The 25,487-nt window shown below is 55.1% G+C and overlaps 1 protein-coding gene across 1 annotated transcript in view; it reads right to left on the reverse strand.

The window, feature by feature from the left end:
• Positions 1-25,487, reverse strand: part of SND1 (staphylococcal nuclease and tudor domain containing 1) — a 229,299-nt gene that overhangs the window by 181,836 nt on the left and 21,976 nt on the right. The window contains exon 10 of the mRNA XM_081209915.1: positions 11,841-11,954. Within this exon, the coding sequence (XP_081066041.1) occupies positions 11,841-11,954 (114 nt within the window). The remainder of the gene's footprint in view (positions 1-11,840; positions 11,955-25,487) is intronic.

Here is a 25,487-nt window from a genome sequence, read left to right on the forward strand (position 1 = left end):
AACGGCAGACACTGCAGCGGCTGCTGCTCCTCCTGCGCTGCAGAGGCCCTTCCAGCGCCTTGGCAGAACCTGGCTCGTCTCATCCCCTCCTTCGCCTTAAAATAGGTCAGGACTTGGGCTGCCCAATGGCAGATCTCGCTATTAATTCACTCAGAGAGACAAGGCCCCCGGCTTGCTCAGCTCGAAAGCGGAGAGGCTTTTAGCTATCTGGAGGACGAAAGTGGCCTGCAGCCAGAAATCCCGGCCGGAAGCAAAAATCAGATGCTCAGATTTGGACGCCCCGGACGGCCAGGGAGCCTGCAAGGCCCACAAACAGCTCCCAGCTGCACCCTGCAGCCCCACTCAGCATCCACGGCTCGTAGGGGAGGGGGTGAGGAAATGGGGTCGCACGGCTGCTGCTGCCACCAACATCAGCGCCCCTCCTCCCTCGGCAAAGCCAGGCCGTTCAGTGAGGGCTGCTTCAGGGCAGAGTCTGTGCCAGGACTGCCAGGAACGCCCATCTGTCAAGCAAGGATCCCACATTCACCCCCACCCCTAACTCAACAAACACTGCCTGGAACCAGAGGCGAAAGCTGGAAGGGGGGCAGAGGAGGAGGACTGCCGAGTGGAGGGTCTGTTGAGCCTGGAAAAGAGGAGACGGGATAGCCGTCTTCAAATATCTTAAGGGCTGTCACACGGAGGATGGAGCCAGCTCCGGAGGGTAGGACTCGAACCCATGGCTTCAAGTGACAAGAAAGGAAGAACTGACTGGTGTTCAAAGCCGTTCAGCGGTGGAATGGTCTCCCACAGAAGGTGGTGGACTCAGCTTCCTTTTAAAGAGATACTGGGTGGCCCTCTGTCAGGGGCCCTTTAGCTGTGATTCCTGCAATGCAGAGGGCTGGACTGGATGACCCTCGTCACCCTCGTCGTTTAGTCGTGTCCGCCTCTTCGTGACCCCCTGGACCAGAGCACACCAGGCCCTCCTGTCTTCCACTGCCTCCCACAGTTTGGTCAAACTCATGCTGGTAGCTTCGAGAACTCTGTCCCACCATCTCGTCCTCTGTCGTCCCCTTCTCCTTGTGCCCTCCATCTTTCCCAACATCAGGGTCTTTTCCAGGGAGTCTTCTCTTCTCAAGAGGTGGCCAAAGTCTTGGAGCCTCAGGATCTGTCCTTCCAGTGAGCACTCAGGGCTGATTTCCTTCAGAATGGAGAGGTCTGATCTTCTTGCAGTCCATGGGACTCTCCAGAGTCTCCTCCAGCACCATAATACGATTCTGCAAATTCCTCCTCTTCAGGGATACTCCAGTCTCTACCCAGCAGTTGCCCCCTTCGTGCTGTGACTTCCTCCATCCTCGAAATGGCTCCAGGTGAAGCAGGAGAAAACCCAAAATGAACCAGGAGTAGGATGGGTGGCCCCAACTCTGCATAACCAGATGTCCCCAAAACAGGAAGGGTCCACCTCCTAGCAGCGGAATGGCAAGGAGCCCCCCCCAAAGCCCCCGTTGGCAGAGCCTCTCCCCCTCTCTTGCAGATGACACAGAGGCTGCCTAAAATGCAGCTCGCATCCCTGCCCCCCCACCCCCTCGGTTGCACACAGAGACCGAGAAACCGGGGAGAGAAAATGCAGAGGGGACACGGGAGAGTTGTGCAAACTAATCACTTTTCCACTAGAGAGAGCAATTCCGCCTCGGGGGCACAAGGAGGTTCGTGTGCAGCAGCTTCCTGGAAAGCGACTCGGCCTCCCGTTAAATATTGACGAGGCTGCCGCCGCTTGGGAGGATTCGCACCCTGCCTCCCCGCCGCCCTCCGTGCCCCCAAACGCCCGGCACTCGGGCGCAGGCGGAGTGAGCGCTTCTCCCGGGGAGCCACAGCGGCAGATGAGAGGCAGCCGCCATCAGCTCCCTTACACGAGTAGCTTCCCGTGATCCTGGCCACGCGATTTCACGGAGGCGAGAAGCCGCTCTGGTTAATCTTTCATGGCTCCGCAAGCGCCAGGATGCCGCTTCGTGGCAAACACTCCCAAATCCAGGGCCTGGCGGAACAGGGCAACGGGCAGAGGGATCTCGTGGCCGAAGACTGGCAGCGGCAATTGCCTGGCTCCACCCACCAGCAGAGTTTGCCCAGCAGGAAGAGGCCGCGCCTAGGGAACCTGTGGAACTCCCTCCCACAGGAGCAGCTATGCTTCTGAATCTGCTGGGAGAGCGGCTCTTGGGCGGAGATCCTGCTTGCTGGTTCCCCACTGGGGCAAAGGGTCGGCCACTGTGAGAAGAGAAGGCTGGACTAGAAGGGCCATGGGCCGGATCCAGCGAGCTCGTCTTAGGTTCTCAAGCAGAAGGCCCAGCTGGAACCTCTCTTTCCACACACACAAACAGCAGCTTCAAAAAGGCGCAAAGCTACTTACTAGTAGCAAAGAGAGGTTGCAAGCCCCCACTCCTGCCCCACAGACACCCCCCTCCTGGAGGAAGGTGCTTTCAGGAGCCCCCCGAAAAGGACCACAGAGTGTGACTAACGGCAAGTGAGAAGCTTCCAGGTTAATTAATTTGCAGCAAGCGTGAGCGTCACGCGCAGAAGAGAACAATCCTCTTTTCAGCGCTGGGGGCAGAAGGCGGCTTCTGCCGTTGCTGCAAGCCAAAGATTCTTGCACCAAATAACCAAGGAGTGGGGGGCAGCAGAGTACCCCCACCCACCCCTTGTTTCCTGGGAGGGCTGCCCCTCTTCCTCCTCCTCTGTGGGGCTCGGAGAGCAGGAGCTGGTTGGAGGCGCAGCGATTGCAAGCTGCCCTCTTTGCTGCAGGGAAAGCGGTGGCTTCCCAAGTAAAGGCTGGCATGTCTTAAAGCGCTGTGTGATTTGAGACCTTCGGAATTGCTATTTTTAAACCGGCAAGGAGAATAAGCCACCACTCCAGAAGAGGCAGGTATCCTGGTCAGATGACTGCCAGCTGCCTCCCAAGGCTCTGAAGGGAGGCCAACCCCCACCTGAGCCCCCTCTCCCCTCCGCCTCCTCCACGGGCGCCAGGCCAGGGCCCCCCGCTGAGCAAGGGCACAGCCCTGAGAGCGATAGAGGGGTCCTCCTCTCCGCTAGCCCAGCCCTCGGGCTCTGGAGGCTGGCATCGCCCCACTGCCCCCCTCCCCAGGAAGGAGCCCCTTGGCTGGCGCTGGAGGAAGGCGAGGCGAATCATCCTCCGCTCACTTATTTAAAAGAGAGCTCCCAGCGCCACATAAATATCTTCATAATCAGCAAATGACAGGGCAGGGAAGAGACGGCAATGACGGCTGTTTAATGGAGTTTGGATAAAATACGGCTCTTCCCCAGACTTGCTGGAGCGCAGCCGCAGCAGAGGGGGCAGAAGAATCCGGTGTCTAAGTCAGACGCGCTGCCCGATCCAGCCCAGGGCTGCCCGCACGGACTGGCAGGACCAGCATGCCCCGGTTGCAAGCAGGGAGCACCCCCAGCTCTGCCCTACAGATGCCACCAGCAGGGATCGACCCTGGCGCCTTCTGCAGGCCAAGCAGGTGTCCTGGGTGCCCTGTTTGAGCGCACACCCTGCGGAGCCAGGAAAAGGCAACGCTGGCCTGGCGCAGGGCTTTCCCAGGAAACAGAGGCGCAGCAATGCACCACTTGGGCACAGGCTGGCAGGCCACACCGCCTGGGCGCCAACTGCAGCGGGAGGTGGGGGGGGAAGCGCCTTAGGGCCCCTAGGGAGAGGGGCACTGGAAGTCAGTCCGCTCCTCCCAGCCACCTGCTGCCTCCAAACTCTGCCAGAGAAGTGGGCATCTGGGGAGGGGGGCACGGGGGCCAGGGACCCACCTCCAGGCGCCCGCCATGGGAGATCTCAGCTGCTCTGACTGACTCCTGCACTCAGATTTCATTTGGCGCAGGGTGACGCAGGCAGGAGATGAAAGGCGGCAGGAGTTTATTACACCGAATTTTCAGTTTGTCAGTTTCCATCTATGGTACCAGAAGCCACTTGCCCTCCCAGGAGCTCGAGACGCTGCGGCGGAGGCAGCACAGAGTCAGGCCAGCCCAGCAGGGGCAATGGACAGGGACCCCGTGCCAAGGTTGCAAAGCCCCCTCCTTGCCTTGCACTGGGCCACCCCCAGTGCCTCCCCACACAAGCCCACAGCCCCCTCCCCAATACCTCCAGAACTCCCCGAGGCCAGGCAAGCCCTTGCCATCCACACGCCACCCAGGCCAGAGATCCTGCCCACCCTCTCTGTGCCCACCGGCCAGGTCTCCACAACCGGGAGCAGCTGCTGCCTGGTGCTGCCCAGAGTCCCCAGCATCCCCTCAATTGTTGTTTATAAATACGTTGAACAACAACCGGCCCAGGCAGAACCCCGTGGCCCCCACTGGGCACTTTCCCCCTTGATGACGAGGAAAGGAGCACTCTTTGGGTTCAGTCAGTCAACCAGATGCAAATCCACCTAACCGTGACCTCGTTCAACACACATTTCACCAGCTATCATGGGGGGTCTTGTCAAAAGCCTTGCTGAAATCAAGATGTACTATGTCCACAGAGTTCCCCTGATCCACCAAGTTTGTAATTCCATCAAATAAAGCAATCAGATTGGTCTGGCATAGCTTAATTTTGAGAAGCCCATGCTGGGTCCTAGTAATCGCAGCGTCCTTTCCTAAGTCCTCACAGACCAGCTGTTGAATTCTCTGTTCTAGGAGTCACCTGGGTCTTCCTCCCCCCCCCTTTCTGAAGATGGGGACAACCGTTGCCCACCTCTGGTCTTCAGGGAGCTCACCTGTTCTACAAGGCTTCTCAAAGATCCTAGACAAAGGCTCTGAAATTACGTCTGCAAGCTCCTTTAGTCCCCTTGGAGGCAGCTCCTCAGGCCCTGGGGGGTGAGAGTCCTGGCCGACTGAGCAGCAGCATTGTAGTATATCGCATCAAAAGTAATATTTATGTTGCATTTCAGCAGATCAGTTTCATCTCTCTTACCCCAATCACAGACTCAAAGAGCTGTAGAGTCGGAAGGGACCCCAAAGGTCATCCAGTCCAACCCCCTGCAGTTCAGAAATCCCCGCTAGAGCATCCCTGATGATGGCCATCCAGACTCTGCTTAAAACCCTCCCTAATAATAATAATAATAATTTATTATTTATACCCCGCCCATCTGGCTGGGCTTCCCCAGCCACTCTGGGCGGCTTCCAACAAAATATTAAAATACAGTAATGCATCAAACATGAAAAGCTTCCCTAGACAGGGCTGCCTTCAGATGTCTTCTAAAAGTCTGGCAGTTGTTTTTCTCTTTGACATCTGATGGGAAGGCGTTCCACAGGGCAGGTGCCACCACTGAGAAGGCCCTGTGCCTGGTTCCCTGTAGCTTTGCTTCTTCCAGCGAGGGAATCGCCAGAAGGCCCTCAGAGCTGGACCTCAGTGTCCGGGCTGAACGAAGGGGGTTGAGACGCTCCCATGAACAAGAGCCCCCCCTTTCTGAATAGACCCGCCCTGCAAGGGGCATCAGGGGCCCCTTCTGACTGAGGCCAAAGGCCAAAGAGATTATGGACGTGAGGTCCTCCTTGCCGCAGTTCCCACTCTGAACTGCTTCTCTCCAGACACCTGGCAGCTTTCCTTGTTTCTTGAGCTTGTTTGGAGGTTCTAGCAGGGGAGCGCAGCTATCGTATACCCTTGACCGAAGAACGGTACACTCCTTCTATCTGGGATGGTCGTCCTCTTCCACCGAGCGCGCAGCTTCGGGAGGGACGCACATGGAGCGGTGAGGGAGGAAGGGGACACCCGCCTAGCCAGCCAGATCAGCCGAATCAACCCTGGTGATCAATGGGGTGACAGATGTCGCAGCCAGATCGCCCTCACATCAGAAAATCCAGGGGAGTTTCTCCTGGCTGGGAAAGTGCTGGCATGACCCATTCACACCCCAAGTGGTTACGGACAGGACTGCCTTAATGACCGCCTGCATGACTTGGCCCCTAGTCTAAGGTGAACGCCTGAGGTCCCACTGGCGTGTCCAGCAGGGGGATCCATTAGGCTGGCAAGCAGGCCGGGCGGGGCCTTCTCAGCGGTGGCCCCAAAGGAGGTGCCTGATCTTGCTCGCTCTCCAAATTATTCCTTGGCACCTCTCAACTCTTCTTTTGCCAACTCAATGCCTTGCCCCCACCTTCCAGTATGGTGAGGAAGCAATCCCTTCCCTTCCGTGGTTCACAGCTGGGCTCCCGACTGTCTCCCTCTGCATCCACAGGCCTCTTCTGGCAGCTACCCACCCCCCCCCCCGCTATTCCTGCCGCTCTCTTTGCAGGGCACTTCACCTTCGCCCCCCCCCTTATTCCTGCCTCCCGCCTGATCTCCACCATCTCTGGCATCAGCCTTCCCCGGACTTAATCGCCTCCCGCCTCCTGCAACCCAGCCAGCACCGTTCCTTATCTCCATCTCTTAAACCTTTTGTCTCTTCACATATGAGCTTCATAATCTCTTTCAATATATGCACAGCAACATTTCAAAGCTTTCTCCCTTTAGGGAAAAACCCGCTAAAAATCCATTGTCTTTAGAGCGGATGAGCTCACCGGGTGCTGAGGCACTTCCAAGGCTCCCGGCTGCGCTCCCCCTACGCCCCACGGTTTGGGGGCTTAGCCCCACGCCAGCCCCCAGCACAAGGGGGCCTCTGGTGTGGAATGACTCCCCTCCATGATTTTGCCACGCACACAGCCTTTCCAAACATTGCTTTTCACAGGCAAAGACCTCGTCTGACTCTTGGAAGAATCAAAAGCTGCCTCGCACCGCATGGGGCCATGCTTACCTACCCTGACTGGCAGCAGCAGCAAGAGGAGAGCCTGATTGTGGCAGGATCAGGCCAAAGGGTGCCCCTCTAGTCCAGCATGGCAGTCCCACAGGGGCCAAGCAGAAGCCTCCTCTGCTGCAAAAAGCCTGGCTCCCTGGGCAGCCCCACACGGCCTGCGTCACAGCAGCCAAGAAAAGGCAATAAAATACTGCAAGGCATGAAGAGGCAGAGGAGAGAGGCGTTTGCCTCCACCTCTACTAACAGGAAAACTTGAGGCCTTCCCACGGAGCTGAAGCCTGGAAGAGTCAGGGCAAATAAAAGCTCGGCTGAAACTGCGGAACTCCTTGCCACAAGAGGCAGCGACGGCCTCCAAGCTCTCCTTCCTTGGAGGTTTTACAGCAGGGGCTGGGTGGCCACCTGTCAGGGATGACTCTGTAGACATTCCTGGCAGGAGGGGGTTGGACTAGATGGCCCTCGGGGTCCCTTCTGACTCTACAACTCTATGAAAACGTGACAAAATCATGGAGGAGGGGGCTGTTGATGGCTGCATCATTATCTGTGTTTTAGGCTCCAGGAGAAAACAACTCGCTTCAGCCAAGCCTTTGGCTGACTGATATTCCACATCCTTTTAAATGTGGGGGGTTGGTTGTTTTTTTTTTGGGGGGGGGGGAGTGTTACTGTTCTGTTGCTTTTGTCCTATTTACTTGTGCTTTTATCCTGTGCTTTATCTCATGAACCACCCTGTGACCTTTTGATGAAGGGCGGGTACATCAACCTAATTAAAGAAAACAAAATTTAAAAGACGCCAGCCACGTTGGCTCTGCTCTGCATCCGGGTCAGAGGCAGCAAGGATTCAGGATACCTGGAAGCGGCGCTCGGATCCTGCCTGCGTCTGCTGGGTCAGACCAATGGTCCGTCCAGGCCGGCATCAAAGCAGCTGCCTTGGCAAAACCAGCAGGCAATTCTCAATTTGTACTGTATTATTTTGTGCTCAGTGGCTTGCCGTAGTTTCACTGATTGCAGTCTAGAAATTATTTATTGCAATTGTTAAGAGTGGGTTTCTGTTTAATTTTTATATGCTGAGATTATTATTCCATACTATTCTAATGATTCTTGAATGTTACTTTATTTGATGTAGGTTGCTTATTTTAAAATTCTGTCTTATTATCACACTTATGTACAGTCATACCTCAGGATAAATGTGCTTCAAGTTAAGTATTTTTGGGTTGCACTCCGCGGTGAACCGGAAGTACCAGAGCGCATTACTTCTGGGTTTCGCCATGCGTGTATGGGCAGACGGTCAAAATGATGTCACGCGCATGCGTGGAAGCAGCAAAACGCAACCCGCACACGCACAGATGCGCGGACGCAGGTTGCGTTCGCTTCAGGATGCGAACGGGGCTCCGGAACGGATCCCGCTCCCATCCAGAGATACCACTGTATTAGATTGCTATAAGGCGGGGTCAGCAAGGTTTACCTTGCCGGTTCACTCCAGCGGAGATCCTTCCATGGGCCAGACTGCGTATGTGCATGAGCGCCCGTGATTTCTGGTGTCTGCACAGATGCATTTTCCGGCATCTGCGATTTCCGGCGCCGCAGAAGCGAGTCCCCGTGCCACACTGTGCCAGTTTAGCTCAGCGGGCGGGGACTCACCAAGCAGGCAGCTTGGTTGGGGGGCAGCTCGTGGGCTGGTTAAACGACCCCCGTGAGCCACTTGTGCCCCGTGGGCCTTAGGTTGCCAACCCGTTATAAGGTGTACATTCTTTGTTTCCTCAGCTTGTAAACCACCTTGGGTATTGTAAGATAGAAAGACAGTATACAAATTAAGTGTGGTGATGACAAATTGGAGAACAGGACGATGCCTCCTTTGGCCTGACACAAAAGGCGCTTCACGTTCTTATGGAGAAACTCTGCGCACACCAACTGAGGTCTAGAAGACCCTCCCTTCAGTTCCCCACTCGCAAACCCCCCCCCTCCCTTGCAAGGAACTCCAGCCCTCCTTCCACTCCAAGCGGAGCCTGCAGGAATTAATGTCCCGATCCGTTCCGGGCCAAAACACAAGCGAGCGCCAGACACGCTCAAATAGCTCCTGCCCTCCAATTATCCTCGTCCTCCTCTCTCGACTGCGGGGGCTGCTCCTCGCTGCGCCTCCTTCGTTCACCCTCCCAAGCCACAAAAGCAGGTGAAGGAACCTCAGCGCAGCGCCCGGCACCAAATTTCCAAGGAAGCCTCGTGGCAACGGGATGAGCGGATGCTGCTGAGAGGCCCTTGGAAACCTCCCGGTTCCTTATCCAAGCGGGACGGAGACACAGAGCTCCTCCCCAAAAGCAGCATGTGCAAAACTCACTTGCTCCGGTGAGATTTGCACACTGGAGTGATTTGTACGTCTGGGGCCCTGTGAGGTCAGAGAGAGGCAATGGAAAAGGCCAACGGCTCTCTGGACAGGAGAGCCCAGTGGTAGCAGCGATGCGGCTGCTATGAGAGACTCCAGCAGGGCCCGCACCCTGCAAGCGGCCTCAGGCTCCCGCTGAAAAATTGCTATTTTTTTATTTTATTTTAAAAAGGGTAATTTGCTTTGAGAACCACCCAGCTTTGGCCACTGGGCAAGAGAACAATGGAACGTAATTGCACAAATTAGCTCATCTGCTCCTTGCCAGGGAATAGGGAGGGATAGAGGACCTTTTCTAGCACAAGGCTCCATCTCCTTGTGGCGAGGGAGCCTTGGGGGGGCAGAGACACCCCACACACAATGCGCACCCCTCCCTCATCCCACCCTGCCCTCATTTCCCGGCATTTGGCCCCCGTTGCGCTCCCCACAACCAGACTCCCCCCCCCACTCCGCCCATCCTCACATTAAATGGGGCTTTAACAAAGGTGCCCCTGTGAACAACAGAGCTTTTAAAAATAAAAAATTGTGGGTCACATGCAGCCCGGGGGGGGGGGGGCTGGAAGGACCAGAAGTATCTGTCCATGTTGGGTAATATTCAAAGCAGCTCTCGATAAAGACCCTGCGGCAGCCAAGGACACGGAAAGCAATAAACGAATCGAGAAGAAACCATTCAAAGGGCCTGAAAAGACAAGGGGCGAAACAGGCTTCCACTCTCGCTTTCTCCTCCCACCTCCACGTGCCCCCCCCCCGTTGAAAATCCGCTCCGGAGGGATGGAGCACATCTGGGTGGGGGGCACACGGAGGCAGGAGAGGAAGCGGGAGCCCCCCGGGGCGAGCAGAACTCCGCAGCCCAAGAAAGGCAGCCTTTATGAAGAAAATTTATCTCCCAATATAACCAAATCTCGACTTGTGATGGAGCCTCCAGGAACAGCGAAGGCCTGCGGTGGGGGGGGGGGAGAGGAAGCAGAGAGACCGGCCTCTGCCAAGGAAGACCCCCCCAGCCCCTCTCTCCCGCTGGAGGCAGGCAGGGCAGCTCACCAGACAAGCATTTGGGGAAAGACGGGGGTCCCAACACTCAGGGACTGATTTCCAAGGCGCTTGGTGGTTCTCTATCCTTTACTGTTTTTCAGTTTAAACGGCACGGGGTGCTTTCCAGGTGGAAGAACGCGAATAAACTCATGAAACAGAAAACCTAGGGACCAAAAGCAGGCGAGGACCCCAAAGCCATCGCCTGCGGCAACAGACAGAAACCCAAATCCAACTAACTCAGTTCCAGCGTAACAGAATAATTTCTCCCACAATTTCTAGGTCTCTTATGTTGAAACCCAGCCAAGGTGAGATGCAACCTTAAATCAATGACTTCTCTTCTCTTTCCGTGGTTCATTTTGCGTACCATCCACCCCTGAATATTTTACCTAAACTAAACCGCTCAGTAATCCATTGTTACAACCATCAGAACTTGCTTCCACTCAATGCTACCAGCATTTTTAAATGAACACAATTCTTGTTTGGGACCTCACTCGTTTTCCATTTGGGGGCTAACAAAACACGGGTCGCAGTAGTGGCAGACATAAATAGTCTTTTCTGGCACCTGGGAATTTCCCTCTGAATTATCCCCAGCAAAAAGGACTCTGGTTATTTTTGGAACGGTACTTTTAAACACTTTTTTTCCAATGCATTATACAGTGGACTCTTGGGTTACGTTACCATTGGGTAACGCAATCCTCGGGTTGCGAACACGGCAAACCCAGAAGTGTATACTTCCGGGCTTTGCCATGCGCACATGCACAAAAGCGCTCAGTCGCGCAGTGCGCGTGCGCAGAAGGGAGACTCCGGCTACAAACTTTTTGGGATACAGCCAGGCCTCCGGAACGGATCCTGTTCGTAACCAGAGGTACCACTGTACAGTCATACCTCATGTTACATTTGCTTCAGGTTGTGTGTTTTCAGATGTTTTCAGGTTGCATCCCGCGGCGACCCAGAAGTAACAAACCACCACATATGATAAAACGTACCCTCAACCTCATTACATCTCATTAAATGGCTTTGCTGAGATTCCTGCACTGATGGGGGTTGGAATGGATGATCCTTGCTGTACCTTCCAACTCTACCAATCTCTGATTCTATGGATCTATGGCCTTCTTCTCCAGGCCAGGTATGCAAAGTCTGTTTCGAGGCCCCCAGCCACCCATCCCTCTGCCTTTTCTCAGCCCAACGGGGTGGGGAGATGGAGGAGCCAGGCTTCATTCTCAGGAGGAAAAGGAGGCTGCCCTCCCCCCCCAAGACAAGCGGAAGACCCCCATCAAGGATTCCCAGGGCTCACAAGCCACGGCTGCCACTGGTGCCCACCCTGAGCTTCTCAGAGAGCGACCGGCCCAAAAAGCTCTACAAAACTGTAGGGTCCCCACAGCAATAATCCAGAAAGACTCGGCAGAGACTCCGCTGCCAGCCACACATCCCTTTCCAAAGCCGAGATCTGGGGTCACTTTGAACAAACGTCCACGGGTCTTAGGCCCACTCGTGGCAGTGGAGAGACTGAGGCATCGGGGGGCGGGAAGCAATGGGGCAAACAGTGGGCAGTCTCTCCTCCCCCCAAAACTGCCCCTCTTCAGACAGAGACTCTCCTGGAAACGCGGCGACAAGCAAGAAAGTGGATTTTCAGCCAGCCTCCCCTCGCCCAACAGACGCAGCCCCCCCCCTGCAGGAACCCTTCCCCGGGCACAGCCTACCTGGGTGCCTTCGCCTTCCAGCCGAGGGGGGCGGATGCTGGAGAGGTGGACCGTTTTGTAGTCGCCCGAGTTGAGCTTCACCACAATGGCGTCTGCGTTCAGCACCTGCATCACCTGCAGGAAGAGAGGAGCAAAGCCAGAGGTCAGAACCGGCCGGCAGCCATGGGCTTGGGAGAGGCGGGGATCAGGGGATCTCGCTCTTGTTTTTATTGCGCATTGTGTGTTTTTTGTTTTCTGAACCACCCTGAGATCCATGGATGGGCAGCACATCTTGGAGGTCCCGGGCCTCAAGGAGGTTAGGCTGGCCTCAACCAGAGCCAGGGCCTTTTCAGCCCTGGCCCCAGCCTGGTGGAACACTCTGTCCCAAGAGACCAGGGCCCTGCGGGACTTGACATCTTTCCGCAGGGTCTGCAAGACGGAGCTGTTCCGCCTGGCCTTTGGTCGGGGCTCAGTCTGACCCCTCTTCTTTTACAAGACCCTGCATATAAGTGGCCTCTCTAACTCTTCTCACTGGCTCATACAAATAGCTGAGCCTCGTGAGTACTTAAGGTTCCCAACCCCTATAGTTATAATTTGCAGGTAACCATCTGATCTGATCTTGATTTTAATCCAATTTTAAGCTGTATTTCAGTCGATTCCTAAATTTTATGTCTTAATGTATTATGTATTTTGATTACAGGTAGGTAGCCGCGTTGGTCTGCTGTAGTCAAAACAAAATAAAAAAATTCCATCCAGTAGCACCTTAGAGACCAACTAAGTTTGTTCTAGGTATGAGCTTTCATGTGCAGGCGCACTTCTTTTCTTCTTTTGTAACTCGATAGTGTGACCTGGGAGTTTGATGGGTGTGGTGTGGGTGTGGCTGGAATGTGGTTTGTTTGGTTGTTGTTGTTGTTTTGCTTTTGATGTTTTAAGGGATGGCATCCAATTTCGTTGCACTTTGTACAATGTTGCACTTGTGTAATGACAATAAAGAATCTATTCTATTCTATTCTATTCTTCAGATACACTGAAACAGAAGTCACCAGACCCTTATATATCGTGGGAGGTTGCGGTGGGGTTTTTCTCAGAAAGGGACTCCTCCTACCATCTCACCCCTCGCTTTTTCCTGTAAGACCAATTGCAGTCCTTAACAGTCGCCAACAGGTTGTCCACACCTATCAGCCAGTCACTCATTCCCACCCCCCTTCTGAGTAATACCCCTCCCGCCCTCTCACTATATATAAGGGTGAAATGAAGGCCAAGACAGGTGTTGATCATCATGTGAGCTGCGCACAGGTGGGCTGAAGTGAGCTACTGCCATTCCTGTGGAGGCTCCTTTTATTGAGACAAATATGCAAGCCAGGCAAATACATTTTGGGGCTGCGACCTTTACACATCTTCCGTCCCGAGATCGTGGGGTGGTACAAAGCTATTTTGGCACCTGTTCCACAGTGTCATTTTCCCCTTGCCCAGTGTATGACGAAGGAGACAAAAGGTCTCAGGGAAAAGGTCACAGACAGGACACCGCTGACTGCTGAGACCGCAAAGGGTCAGACCGAGGGAACGATGTTCCAGACAGCTGTGGCTTGTCGGGGGGGGGGTTTCCCTGCACCCCAGGGTCACGCGTGCAGGCAGATTGTTGCTGCCTGCTGGTGGAAAGTGTGCTCCCTCCGGACCCCACTGTCCACTCCGCGATATCCCTACATTATGGTCTGGTGAATTCTGTTTCAGTGTATCTGAAGAAGTGAGCATACACACGAAAGCTCATGTATTTTGATGTTAGCCGCCCTGAGCCTGGTTCTGGCCAGGGAGGGTGGGATATAAATCATTTTCTTCTTCCAAAGCAATGCAACACAACGCAACGCAACACAACAAAATGGGCCCCCTCTATGCCTCTGCCTTCACAGCCCCTGGCCCTTTGGGAGACAGGCCTGAAGAAATTCCTACAGAGAATGAGAGGTGGGGTGGACAAAAGTGACGGAAAATGGCTGGGGAGGACTGTTCCCCCCCCCAGACCAGAGATCCCCTGCACCCTGGCCTGCCTCCCAGGAAGACGCTCCCCCTGCAGCCCCACCAACGCAAGGATAAGCCGTCCTGATCGATAGTGAAGGAGTCTCAGCTGGCAGCCCCCCCCCCGCTTTCACCACCCTTCTGCTGCCAAACCATCTCACAAGATGACTACACAAGAGTTCCTTAGATCCCCCAAATCCCCCAGAATTATAGTGAAATGTAGCATTGTAGAGTCGGAAGGGACCCCTGGGGGACATCTAGTCCAACCCCTGCAATCCTGGAATCCTGCCCACAGCCATCCCGGGGGGGGGTGTCTCAAACCACCAGCCTTGTGGTCCACAGCCGGACGCACTGACCCATTGCCCCGCCGAGATTCACACACAGCTCGTTCCCTGCGTGGCGAAACCCTCTTTTGGAGCAGCCGCCTCCAGACAGGGCGGGGAACCGAGGCGCTTTGCCTCTGCCGGAGCTTCTCCTGGGGTCTCCTCGTGAGGAGCGGTGCCTGGAGCCCCAACCGCGGAGCCCCAGAGCCGCCACGTGGTCTCCGCTGGGGCTGAGAGCGTTGGTTTCAAAGGAGCCTCTCAACGCTCCTCTTTCCGCATTCTCGTGTTATCACTCCGTTTTTTAAATGCTTGTGAAATGCTTTCCAAAAGCTTTCCAAATGACTTTGTTTTACAGTAAATTACTACCGTAAATTACTACTTCAAAGCCCTGCTCTGCTCAAAGCGCAGGCAGCTATTTCCATATTCCTGACGGGAGGAAAGGAGGAGAACGGGAGCAGAGAGACAGGACAGGCTGACACGGAGGCTGCGCTCTGTGGCCCTCGGCTCCGGCGCCTGCACCCGCTGGCCAGGAGGGGCCCACCAGCCCCTCTGAGGGCACCCAAGGGAGATGCAGGACCAAGCCCAGCAGACCCAAGCGACACTCCCCAGCCTCCGATTCCCCCTGCATTCTGGTATTATACAGCTGCAGCTTTAAAGGCAGGATTGGGACCCGTAGCCCTCCGGATGCAGCAGCAGAACAACAACATCCCTGCCCAAATTAGTCAAGATTCCTAACACTGCAAGGGGCTGGACCAGATGACCCCAGGGACCCCCACGAATCTCACATGGCTTCCCCATCTCCGGGCTTTGGAATTAGAGTTGAATTACTGATAGGGGTTTTTTATTTTTAAAAAATGATGTGTTGCTAGTCCCCACGAAGGGTTTGCCCTGGAATAGTGTGCCGGCAAGCATGTGCTCCACCTCACACCTCCCCTGCCCCCCCCCATGCCAAGCCAGCCCCCTCCAGCCACAAGGGAGACCAGCAGAGATGAGCTCCACGGTCCTCTACAGGCCAGAGGGGGACCACTGCTTCCCTCCCTCCGCGCCAATGATTCTGGGTGCCTCCCCAAGAGGCCAAAAGGGACTCCCCTGTTAGAATTCCTGCTCCGTGATTGCAGTCATGTGATTGTTGTCTGTCGCATGACAGTGTGTTTTGACTCCACAGAGTGGGAAGTGACAGAGACAGGATGTTTGTGTTCCTGTGTTCCGTGAAGTGGGACTATTGTCCTTTGTTTTTTGTCTTTCCTGTTTGATTCTAGAGAGAGGGGGAGCCATGTTGCAGTGCTCCGTGTGTGTTTATATGTAAATAAAGTAGATTAGCCAAAATGCTGCGGTTTGTTATGCAAACTGCGAACACTCTGCGGATCGCTAAGTGTGCTGGTGTCAGGTGGCATCGGTCGCTGTATGTTCAGGCTGAAGAAAGCTTTTGGAGCTCCCGAACGAATGACCAGGAGGGAGAGAACATGCCACTCGGGCAGGTGTCTCTGCCAGGGTCCTACTCGGGTGTAGGCTGAACTCCTGACATCCCCACCCCTCGCACCTTCTGGGGCTGGGAGTCTCATTTCTGGCATTTCAAAGTCCCTCCTCAAGCCGGCTTATAAGATGACAACATTCAGAGGAGGAGTCTGCCTGGATCAAGCCCACCGAGTCCAGCACCCTCTTCTGCCCATGAAAGGAAACCCACAAGCGGGATCCAAGCACAAAAGCCCTTTCCGCTCCTGCCGTTTCCAGAAACTCACATCCAGAGAGACAGTGGAGGGCAGGGCAGAGGCGTCTTGGCTAGGAGCCATCAACAGCCCTCTCTGGATTTCTTTCCTCCTCTTTCAGTCATCCACTTGGGTGGCGCCCACTGCTTCCAGTGGGAGGGAGTTCCGCAGTTTAACGACGGCCTGGGTGAGGAAGGAGGAGGATGCTGTCCAGCCAAAGTTGGCAGACGCTACCCGTAGGCTGAGAAGACCCGAAATGTAGCTGCGGCCTCCAATCGCCTGCCTGCTGGCATTATGGGCTCACCGCACCCCCTGCCCACTCCCCGCTACCCACCACAGACCTTGGGGGCTCTCCCCACCTCCCCCCGGGACGCCCCTGAAGCCACCTGCCTGTGACCCCCCCCCCCGGGCCGGCCAGCTCCCATCATCCGACCACCAAGACTCAGAAACCAAGCAGAATCGGAAGCCCACGGCTCCCAGCAGCTGCCCTCCAGCCAATCGCAACCAGAAGAGGGGGGGGCCATTCCAGGAGCGGACCCTGCCCCACCTTCCCCCCCCCAACCTGGTGGAGAGCAGCAAGTGCCTCTAATGTGCCTCTCAAGAGCATCGTGAAGATTGATTTGCGCTGGCGGGGCTGTGGCTGGGGCCGCCCGCTCGCACTCAGAGCTCTCCGGCATCTGTCCTGATTTTCCTTGTCACTCGTAATTCGCGGAGAGGCGGAGAGGGACCCAAAACTGACACTCCAGGATTGGGCAGCCCAGGGGGCTTTGCCTTCCTTCGCCGCCCAATTAAGTGGCTTTTAGAGGCAGCAGGAGGAACAGAACACACACAAACACACAGAAGAGCAGAAGAAGGAGAGATTGCAGGATCAGGCTGAGGGTCCTTCTCTCCCACACACTGGGAGGCAGAGGCCTGGAAGCGAGGGGGGGTCTAGGAGCAATTGTGGGGTTGGAAGGGGCCCCCAGAGTCATCCAGTCCAACCCCCTGTGATGCAGGAATCCCAGCTGGAGAATCTCTAGGCAAATTCCTTCATCCGAGGCAGAGATGAGGAGAGCTGGAGCCAGTGGAGGCTGGCAAAGGACTGGCACCCTGCTGCCCGCTTGCAGGCAGAAAAGGGCACCTGGGGCAACAAAAGCTGGTGCCCAAACAAAGGAAGATGTCTTCCAGGTGCCACAAGGGCTCTGCGGAGTCTTTCTTGAGAGCGCAGCGCTTGGAAGACCAGCCGATGCCTCGTGCCACTGACCGCCTTCCTGTATCCTCCTTCTTCTTTGGCCATCCCTCCTAGCCGAGTAAGATTGTCTTCCGTAAACACGGTTTTAACAATGAGTCCGTAAGTGACTGTGGAGGCCAATTCTGGATCCACACATCCTTCCACAGTGGGGACATTGGTTTCCGGGCAGGTGTTGATCACGGTGTGGATTTGCCAAGCGTGCCTTCCTCTTAGCGCGTTTCTCCCTTGCGTCCTGAGTTCGAGCGTCTTCAAAGTCCATGACGCCTTTGGTAAAGGCTTTTCTCCAACTCGAGCGCTCACAGGCCAGTGTTTATAAGACATTTTTTAAAACTTGCTTTGAGACAGTCTTTAAACCTCTTTTGTTGACCACCAACATTATGCTTTCCATGTTCAAGTTCAGAATAGAGTAGTTGGTTTGGAAGATGATAATCAGGCAACAATCACTACATTTATTAAGACTTGCCTTGAGACAGTCTTTCTTTAAACCTCTTTCGTTGACCACCATGCCAGCCTCTGCCATAAACAGCTGGTTGCAATTCCAGCTGTGCAGGGGCTGGAGTAGATGACCCCTGGGGTCCCTTCGAACTGTACTAGCAGGCGCACATGAGCAGACAGGTGAGCAACTCGGCTGAGGCAGGGAAGGGGGGCACCTCCCAAGCCCCCCACTACGCCGGCTGCCCCCTCAGCGTCCACCACGGCTCAGCAGCGCATGGCACAACAGAGCCAACCTGGAGGTCCCGGGAGTCGCTCCCTGCCTGAGAACCCCGCAGAGCCCCTGCCAGCCAGTGCAGACGGCCCGGCGGCCCGGCTCTGCGTACAGCAGCTCCCCCTGCTCCTGCTCCCCCCCTTACTTGGCAGCCTTCGTGGCAAAAGAGCGTTTTTGCCCGGAGGCAAAAGCCAGACACCTTCCGACAAGCTCAGCGGCCGAGTGCTTGGTGGGCACCTCTCCTCCAGGGACCATATGGTGGGAAAGAGCTGCCCTCAGCAGAAAGGAGGGCGAGGGGGGGCCGGCAGGGGGGCCGGCATGGCAGCCGCGAAGGCAGGCCGCCTAATCGTTCTGAAGGGAACAGGCTGCTGAGCTGAGCGGAGGAGACAAGGAGACTCTCCGGCCGTGGAGAGAGGCTGCCAAGGATGCTGGCTCAGCAGGGAGGCAGGCGGGGGCCGGGGGCCCCTCACCCACCCGCAGGCTCCAGGTAGGAGCTGGAGAAGGCGCAGACAGAGGCCCCCACCGCTTCCCTGGGTGCAGGAGGAGGGGGCGAAGGGGACCCCACACCCCCCAGATCAACCCTCAAAGATGCCCTGCTGCAAGAAACTTAAGACTCTCTTCCCTTCCATTTTTAAGCAGCGGTTGGGTGGCCACCCGTCACAGGTGCTTTGGCCGAGATTCCTAGCACTGGAAGGGGATTGACTGGATGGCCTTTGGGGGTCCCTCCCAACTCTGTAATATGATTCTGTGTCACTGAATTAAAGAATTAAAGAACCTTTTAATGAGGGTGAAAGAGGAGAGCGCAAAATATGATCTGAAGCTCAAAATCAAAAAAATGAAGATCGTGGCCACTGGTCCCATCACCTCCTGGCAAATAGAAGGGGAAGAAATGGAGGCAGTAAGAGATTTTACTTTCTTGGGCTCCGTGATCACTGCAGATGGTGACAGCAGCCACGAAATTAAAAGACGGCTGCTCCTTGGGAGAACGGCAATGGCTAACCTAGACAGCATCTTAAAAAGCAGAGACATCACCTTGCTGACAAAGGTCCGTATAGTTCAAGCCATGGTTTTCCCAGTAGTGATGTATGGAAGTGAGAGCTGGACCATAAAGAAGGCTGATCACCGAAGAATGGATGCTTTTGAATTCTGGTGCTGGAGGAGACTCTTGAGAGTCCCATGGACTGCAAGAAGATCCAACCTCTCCATTCTGAAGGAAATCAGCCCTGAGTGCTCACTGGAGGGACAGATCCTGAAGCTGAGGCTCCAAGACTTTGGCCACCTCATGAGAAGAGAAGACTCCCTGGGAAAGACCCTGATGTTGGGAAAGATGGAGGGCACAAGGAGAAGAGGACGACAGAGGACGAGATGGTGGGACAGTGTTCTTGAAGCTACCAGCATGAGGGAGGCAGTGGAAGACAGGAGGGCCTGGCGTGCTCTGGTCCAGGGGGGCATGAAGAGGCAAACACAACTAAATGACTAAGCAACAACGTGTTGCTGAACTACCGAGAAAGGTTTCTGGGGAAGCCCAGCCAAATGGGCGGGGTATAAAGAATAAATTGTTATCTATTCTTCTTCTTCTTCTTCTTCTTATTATTATTATTATTATTATTATTTGACCGTTTAGGACTCCCTGACTTTGAAACAAAGAGGGCATCTCAGAAAGGTATAAATTGATGTGTGCTGTGGAGAAAGGGACGTTTTCCTCCCAGAACGAGAAGCGGGGGCCCTCCAAGGAAGATTCAAGGCGGCCGAAATAAAGTCCTTCTTTGCGCAGCACAGAATTAAAGCTACAGGATTTGCAGTCGGACCCTCAAATTTAAGAGGGGATTAGGCAAATCTTACCTAGGCAAATTGAGGAGGCGGGGGAGGCCTTCTCTGCAGCCACGGCTGGGGGGGGGGCTCTGTTCTACTGACATTGACGCAGGACTTTTGGAGGCCAAAATGGCTATTGGCGATGATGGCCATTCTCTGCCTCCGCAGCCGAAAGCGGAAAATGTTCCTGCTTGCCAAATGCTGAGAAGCGCAGGCGGGGAGAGATGCTCTTGGGCTCAGATTCCACTTGTGGGCTTCCCATCGTGGGCCTCATCCTGGGCCTCATCCTGCAGGCGCTGCTCGGGTGGCTGCAGGAGTGCAGCTCCTGCACTCCTGTCTGGATACAAAGGGACCAGGACGCTTCCAGAAGCTGTTTTCAAAGAGGGCAGAATTTGACCCGCAAGGGGAGTTCCTGCACCCGTTCCTTGAGACATCGGATTTGGCCAAAGTTCACCTGCCTTTGCTGCCTTCTGTCTGGACTAACGTGCTCTTGGTTGGGCTGCCTTTGACAAGGGCCAGAAACTTCAGCTGGCTCTTAGAGCTGCAGCCGGAGAGTCGACCAGGGCTGGATAGAGGGAGCAAACATCTCCCTTGTCTGTCAAAACAGCTCCACTGGGCAGCCAGTCTGCTCCCAGGCACAAGGCAAAGTTCTGGGAATGTCCTATAAAGCCCTTCACAGCTCAGATCCAGCCCATCTGAAAGACCCCAACCTGCCAGGCGAACCTGCCGGAATCTGATATCTTCAGGGGGGGGCCTTCTCTCAGTCCCACCCCCCTCACAACCCCGCTGGGTGGGGACGCAGGAGAGGGCCTTCTCAGTGGTGGCTTCTCCAGGCATCTTTGGAACTCCCTGCCAAGGGAAGTCAAGGCTCCCTCCTTGCTCTCCTGCTGCTGCTCCTTGCTCTTCTGACACAGTGGGAACCAAGGCTCTCTCCTTGCTCTCCTTCTGACAGCAGGGGAAGAACCGACTGCTTTTAACGAAAAGTCTGCTGCTGTGATGGTTTTATTGTAATCAATACTTCTTACACACACATACAGACATATATTCCATTAATGTTTAATAGTTCTTAATTGCTGCTTTTTGTACTATGTTTTTGGCGCTGTGGGTTAAACCACAGAGCCTAGGACTTGCCGATCAGAAGGTCGGCAGTTCGAATCCCCACGACGGGGTGAGCTCCTGTTGCTCAGTCCCTGCTCCTGCCAACCTAGCAGTTCAAAAGCATGTCAAAGTACAAGTAGATCAATAGGTACCACTCCGGCAGGAAGGTAAACGGCGTTTCCGTGCGCTGCTCTGGTTCTCCAGAAGCGGCTTAGTCCTGCTGGCCACATGACCCAGAAGCTGTATGCCGGCTCCCTCGGCCAATAAAGCGAGATGAGCGCTGCAACCCCAGAGTCGGCCAGGACTGGACCTAATGGTCAGGGGTCCCTTTACCTTTACTTTAGCTGCAAGCCATGTTGAGTCCCGGTCATGGAAAAACTCAACATTATTTATTATTATTATTATTATTATTATTATTATTATTATTATTATTATTATTATTCCTTGTGAACATAGAAGATGAGGAGCCAGAGGAAGACATGCTTTCTACAAAATCTGAGCCACATTTCCATCCTGGATGCTGGCCCAAGGAGCCAGCCTTGTTCCCGCGCTCAGCCAGACGGGCTAAGGGCACCACCTAGCGGCCGTTCCCAAAACCTCACTTCAGGGCGGCTTCAGGGCGATCTGAGCCCGGCCCCTTCTGCTTCTGGAGCACCCAAGGAGGAGCTGGTGGGTGGGCGCCCAGAGCCCTCCCCCACAGAAGTAGCAAGACTGGGGGGCAAGTTTGTGTGACACAAACCTGTCACACAAAAAGAGGTGGGCGGGCAGGGGCACAAATGAGCTCCCTGCACAGAGTTTAAGTCTGGGAGAAAACCTCTGGGAGAGGAGGATCGTAAGGCAGGCGGTTCCTTGAGCCCCAGCTGTTGATGCCCCAAACGCTTCCAGGATAGACGGCTGCAATGCCCTGGGCATGGTGCGGCCCCTGGAGACGGGCCAGGAAATAAACAAACAAATAAATAAATAAATTTTATTTATACTCCGCCCTCCCCAGCCAAGACCGGGCTCAGTGCAGCTAACAACTGATCCAAAGAGAAATTGATTAAAATACAACATTAAAACATTAAAATGCAGCCTCATTTCAATGGAAACTCAAATCAAAAACTTTTTGGGGGGATGAAAACATCAGGTCGTCACCAAGGCCAACTATCCAGACTGGTCCTACGTGGGCCAGAAAAAAGCCAGGGAAGTCCCCAAATAGGAGTTCCATCACAGGAGGAGAAAGGAAAAAGGAAAGAGGAAAGAGGGGGAGGGGATCAAGTTGATTCCAAGCCAAAGGCCAGGCGGAACAACTCTGTCTTACAGGCCCTGCGGAAAGAAATTAGGGGCCCTGGTCTCAGGAGACAGAGCGTTCCACCAGGCCGGAGCCATCACTGAAAAGGCCCTGGCTCTGGTTGAGGCTAATCTGACTTCCTTAGGGTCCGGGACCTCGAGGGTGTTGCTATTTATGGACCTTAAGGTCCTCCATGGGGCAGACCAGGAGAGGCGGTACCGTAGGTACGAGGGTCCTAGGCCGTGAAGGTCTTGAAAGGTCAAAGGTAAAGGGACCCCTGACCATTAGGTCCAGTCCTGGCCGACTCTGGGGTTACGGCACTCATCTCGCTTTATTGTCCAAGGGAGCCGGTGTCCAGCTTCCGGGTCATGTGGCCAGCAGGACTAAGCCACTACTGGCGAACCAGAGCAGCGCACGGAAATGCCGTTTACCTTCCCGCCAGAGCGGTACCTATTTATCTACTTGCATTTTGACATGCTTTCGAACTGCTAGGCTGGTAGGAGCAGGGACCGAGCAACGGGAGCTCACCCCGTCACGGGGATTCGAACCACCGACCTTCTGATCGGCAAGTCCTAGGCTCTGTGGTTTAACCCACAGCGCCACCCGCGTCCCTGAAACGTCAAAACCAGCACCTTAAATCTGACCCTGAACTCCCCCGGGAGCCAGTGCAGCTGGAAAACAGGAAACAAAAACGGGCTCAGAATGCTTTTGCCCGCTACACGCAGGTGATGCGAGGACAGGCTCCCGGTTTGCTCCCAGGCACATCCCCAGGGGCTGCCGCCTTCCGCCTTTCCATGCCTCCCTGCCCCTGACCCTGCAGGGAGACCTGCCTTCAGCTTCAAAGGCCCCCCACCCCTGAACGGGGTCACGAGACCCTTTCCCCCGAGTTAGTCACAGCCTGGAGCTGCGATGGGCTCAGACTGCGCTTCTTCCACCCACTGCTCTTATTCTTAGCACGCCGTGTCTGAATTTTGTTTGTTGACTTCTCTCTGTATTTGGTGAGCTGCCTCCAGAGGGGATTCATCGCAGGAAGAGGAGGCGGAAGCGCGGAGTAACGGAATAACCCTTGCGAGGCGCAGGGAGGCTCAGGGTCACGCGGGGCAGCAGGCAGGCAACTGCAGGGACCCTCCCTGGGGGGACGAGGGTGAGGGCTCTGGGGCAGAAGGGTTCGCCCCAGAGAAGCTCTTCTGGGTGATTCTGCGGGGGGCCACACAGCCCAACCCCACCCCGCCAGCCTGAAGATGCAGCGCTGCCATCCTCTCAGAAGACCCCTCTGCAAAAACCCAGGAAGACCAGAGCCTTCCTTGCTCCATCGGAAGAAGAGGCAACGAAGGGAGGCTGGGCCCTGGAAGGGGAGAAACCCCTTGCAGGGCAGAAGGTGGGTCCCCGCTCTTGCTGCTACAGGGGGGCTCAGCCCCACCTTCTGCCTTGCTCTACCACTCTTTTAAATCGGAACCAGTGAGGGCAGTGAAGGTCCTGTGTGAGTGTCTGGAGGCGGTTGGAGGATGGATGGCGGCTAACAGATTGAGGTTGAATCCTGACAAGACAGAAGTACTGTTTTTGGGGGACAGGGGGCGGGCAGGTGCGGAGGACTCCCTGGTCCTGAATGGGGTAACTGTGCCCCTGAAGGACCAGGTATGCAGTCTGGGAGTCGTTTTGGACTCACAGCTGTCCATGGAGGCGCAGGTCCATTCTGTGCCCAGGGCGGCTGTCTGCCAGCTCCATCTGGGATGCAGGATGAGACCCTCCCTGTCTTGCCAGAGTGGTGCATGCTCTAGTTATCTCCCGCTTGGACTACTGCCATGTGTTCTGCATGGGGCTACCTTTGAAGGTGACCCGGAAACTGCAATTAATCCAGAATGCGACTGGGAGTGGCCGCCGAGGCCACATAACACGTGTCCTGAGAGATCTGCATTGGCTCCCAGTACATTTCCAAGCACAATTCAAAATGTTGGTGCTGACCTTTAAAGCCCTAAACGGCCTCAGCCCAGTATCCCTGAAGGTACATCTCCACCCCCATCGTTCAGCCCGGACACTGAGGTCCAGCGCTGAGGGCCTCCTGGTGGTTCCCTCCCTGCAAGAAGCCAAGTTACAGGGAACCAGGCAGAGGGCCTTCTCGGTGGTGGCGCCCTCCCTGTGGAACGCCCTCCCATCAGATGTCAAAGAAATAAACAACTATCAGACTTTTAGAAGACATCTGAAGGCAGCCCTCTTTAGGGAAGCTTTTAATGTTTAATAGGTTATTGTATTTTAGTGTTTTGTTGGAAGCCACCCAGAGTGGCTGGGGAAATCCAGCCAGATGGGTGGGGTATAAATAACTACTACTACTACTACTACTACTACTACTACTACTACTATTATTATTATTGCTTTTAATATTTGGTTGGAAGCCACCCAGAGTGGCTGGGTATAAATAACTACTACTACTATTATTAATATTATTATTATTTCTGGACCCACTTCAGAGCTCTGCGTTCCCTGCAGGGCGGTCTGAGCGTCACAAGACGCAGCAGCCCCAGCCCCACAGCGCCACCTCAGCAAGCCGATCTGGGGCCTTCAGCAAGGGGCAAGCCCCACAGAATGGGAGGATGGAGCTTGGCGGAGCAGGGGCTGGCCACGCTTTCCAAGGCACCACGGCCACTTGGCAGTCCTTGCCTGGAGGGCACACGATGCTACCAGGGTCCCCAAGGGAGAGGGAGATTCTCACCAGCCTGCAGCCACTTCAGAGAATCTTACGGAAGGGACCCCAGGGGTCATCTAGTCCCATCTCAGCTCAAACACAAAGGATGCGAACACATGCAAACACCTCCAGGGAAATCAAAGAGACCTCTCTCTCCCCCGCTGCCTTGGGCCTGCTCCCTGGAGGTGCCACCTGGAACCAAAGCTCCGGAGGCCCCTTCCCCTTCCCTGCCCCACAGCTGCTATAGAAGCGAAGGTGCCTGGGAGGAAGACCCCCACAGAAACTGGAAACAGCGCCAGCCAGGGCAGAGCAGGCGCCTGCAGCAGCGGGGCATGCGTGGAAATCCTATTTACTGGATCGCTTTCTTAGAAAGAGTTAACGTCAGCCACACAAATGGACATCATGTTGCAGGTGCTGGTGTGATTTTCCACGCAGCAACACACACTTTCCTCCCATTACAGACATTGCATCTCCGTAGAAGCTGGCCTATCCATTGCTATTCCGGTAAACAGACGGAACCAAGAGGATCTGGGCCTTAGCAAAGTGGCCCTGTGCCCGAAACTCAGATATATAAGCTACCGCATTTTTCGCTCTGTAGGACGCACTTTTTCCCCTCCCAAAATGAAGGATCAGGCTGTGCCTTGGCCAAAGGCCTGGTGGAACAGCTCCGTCTTGCAGGCCCTGCGGAAAGATGTCAAGTCCCACAGGGCCCTGGTCTCTTGGGACAGAGCGTTCCACCAGATCGGGGCCACTGCTGATAAAGCCCTGGCTCTGGTCGTGGCCAGCCTAACCTCCCTGTGGCCTGGGACCTCCAAGATGTTTTTGTTTGAAG

Source organism: Podarcis bocagei, assembly GCF_964188305.1.
Source record: "Podarcis bocagei genome assembly, chromosome: 10".
Classification (NCBI taxonomy): Eukaryota; Metazoa; Chordata; class Lepidosauria; order Squamata; family Lacertidae; genus Podarcis; species Podarcis bocagei.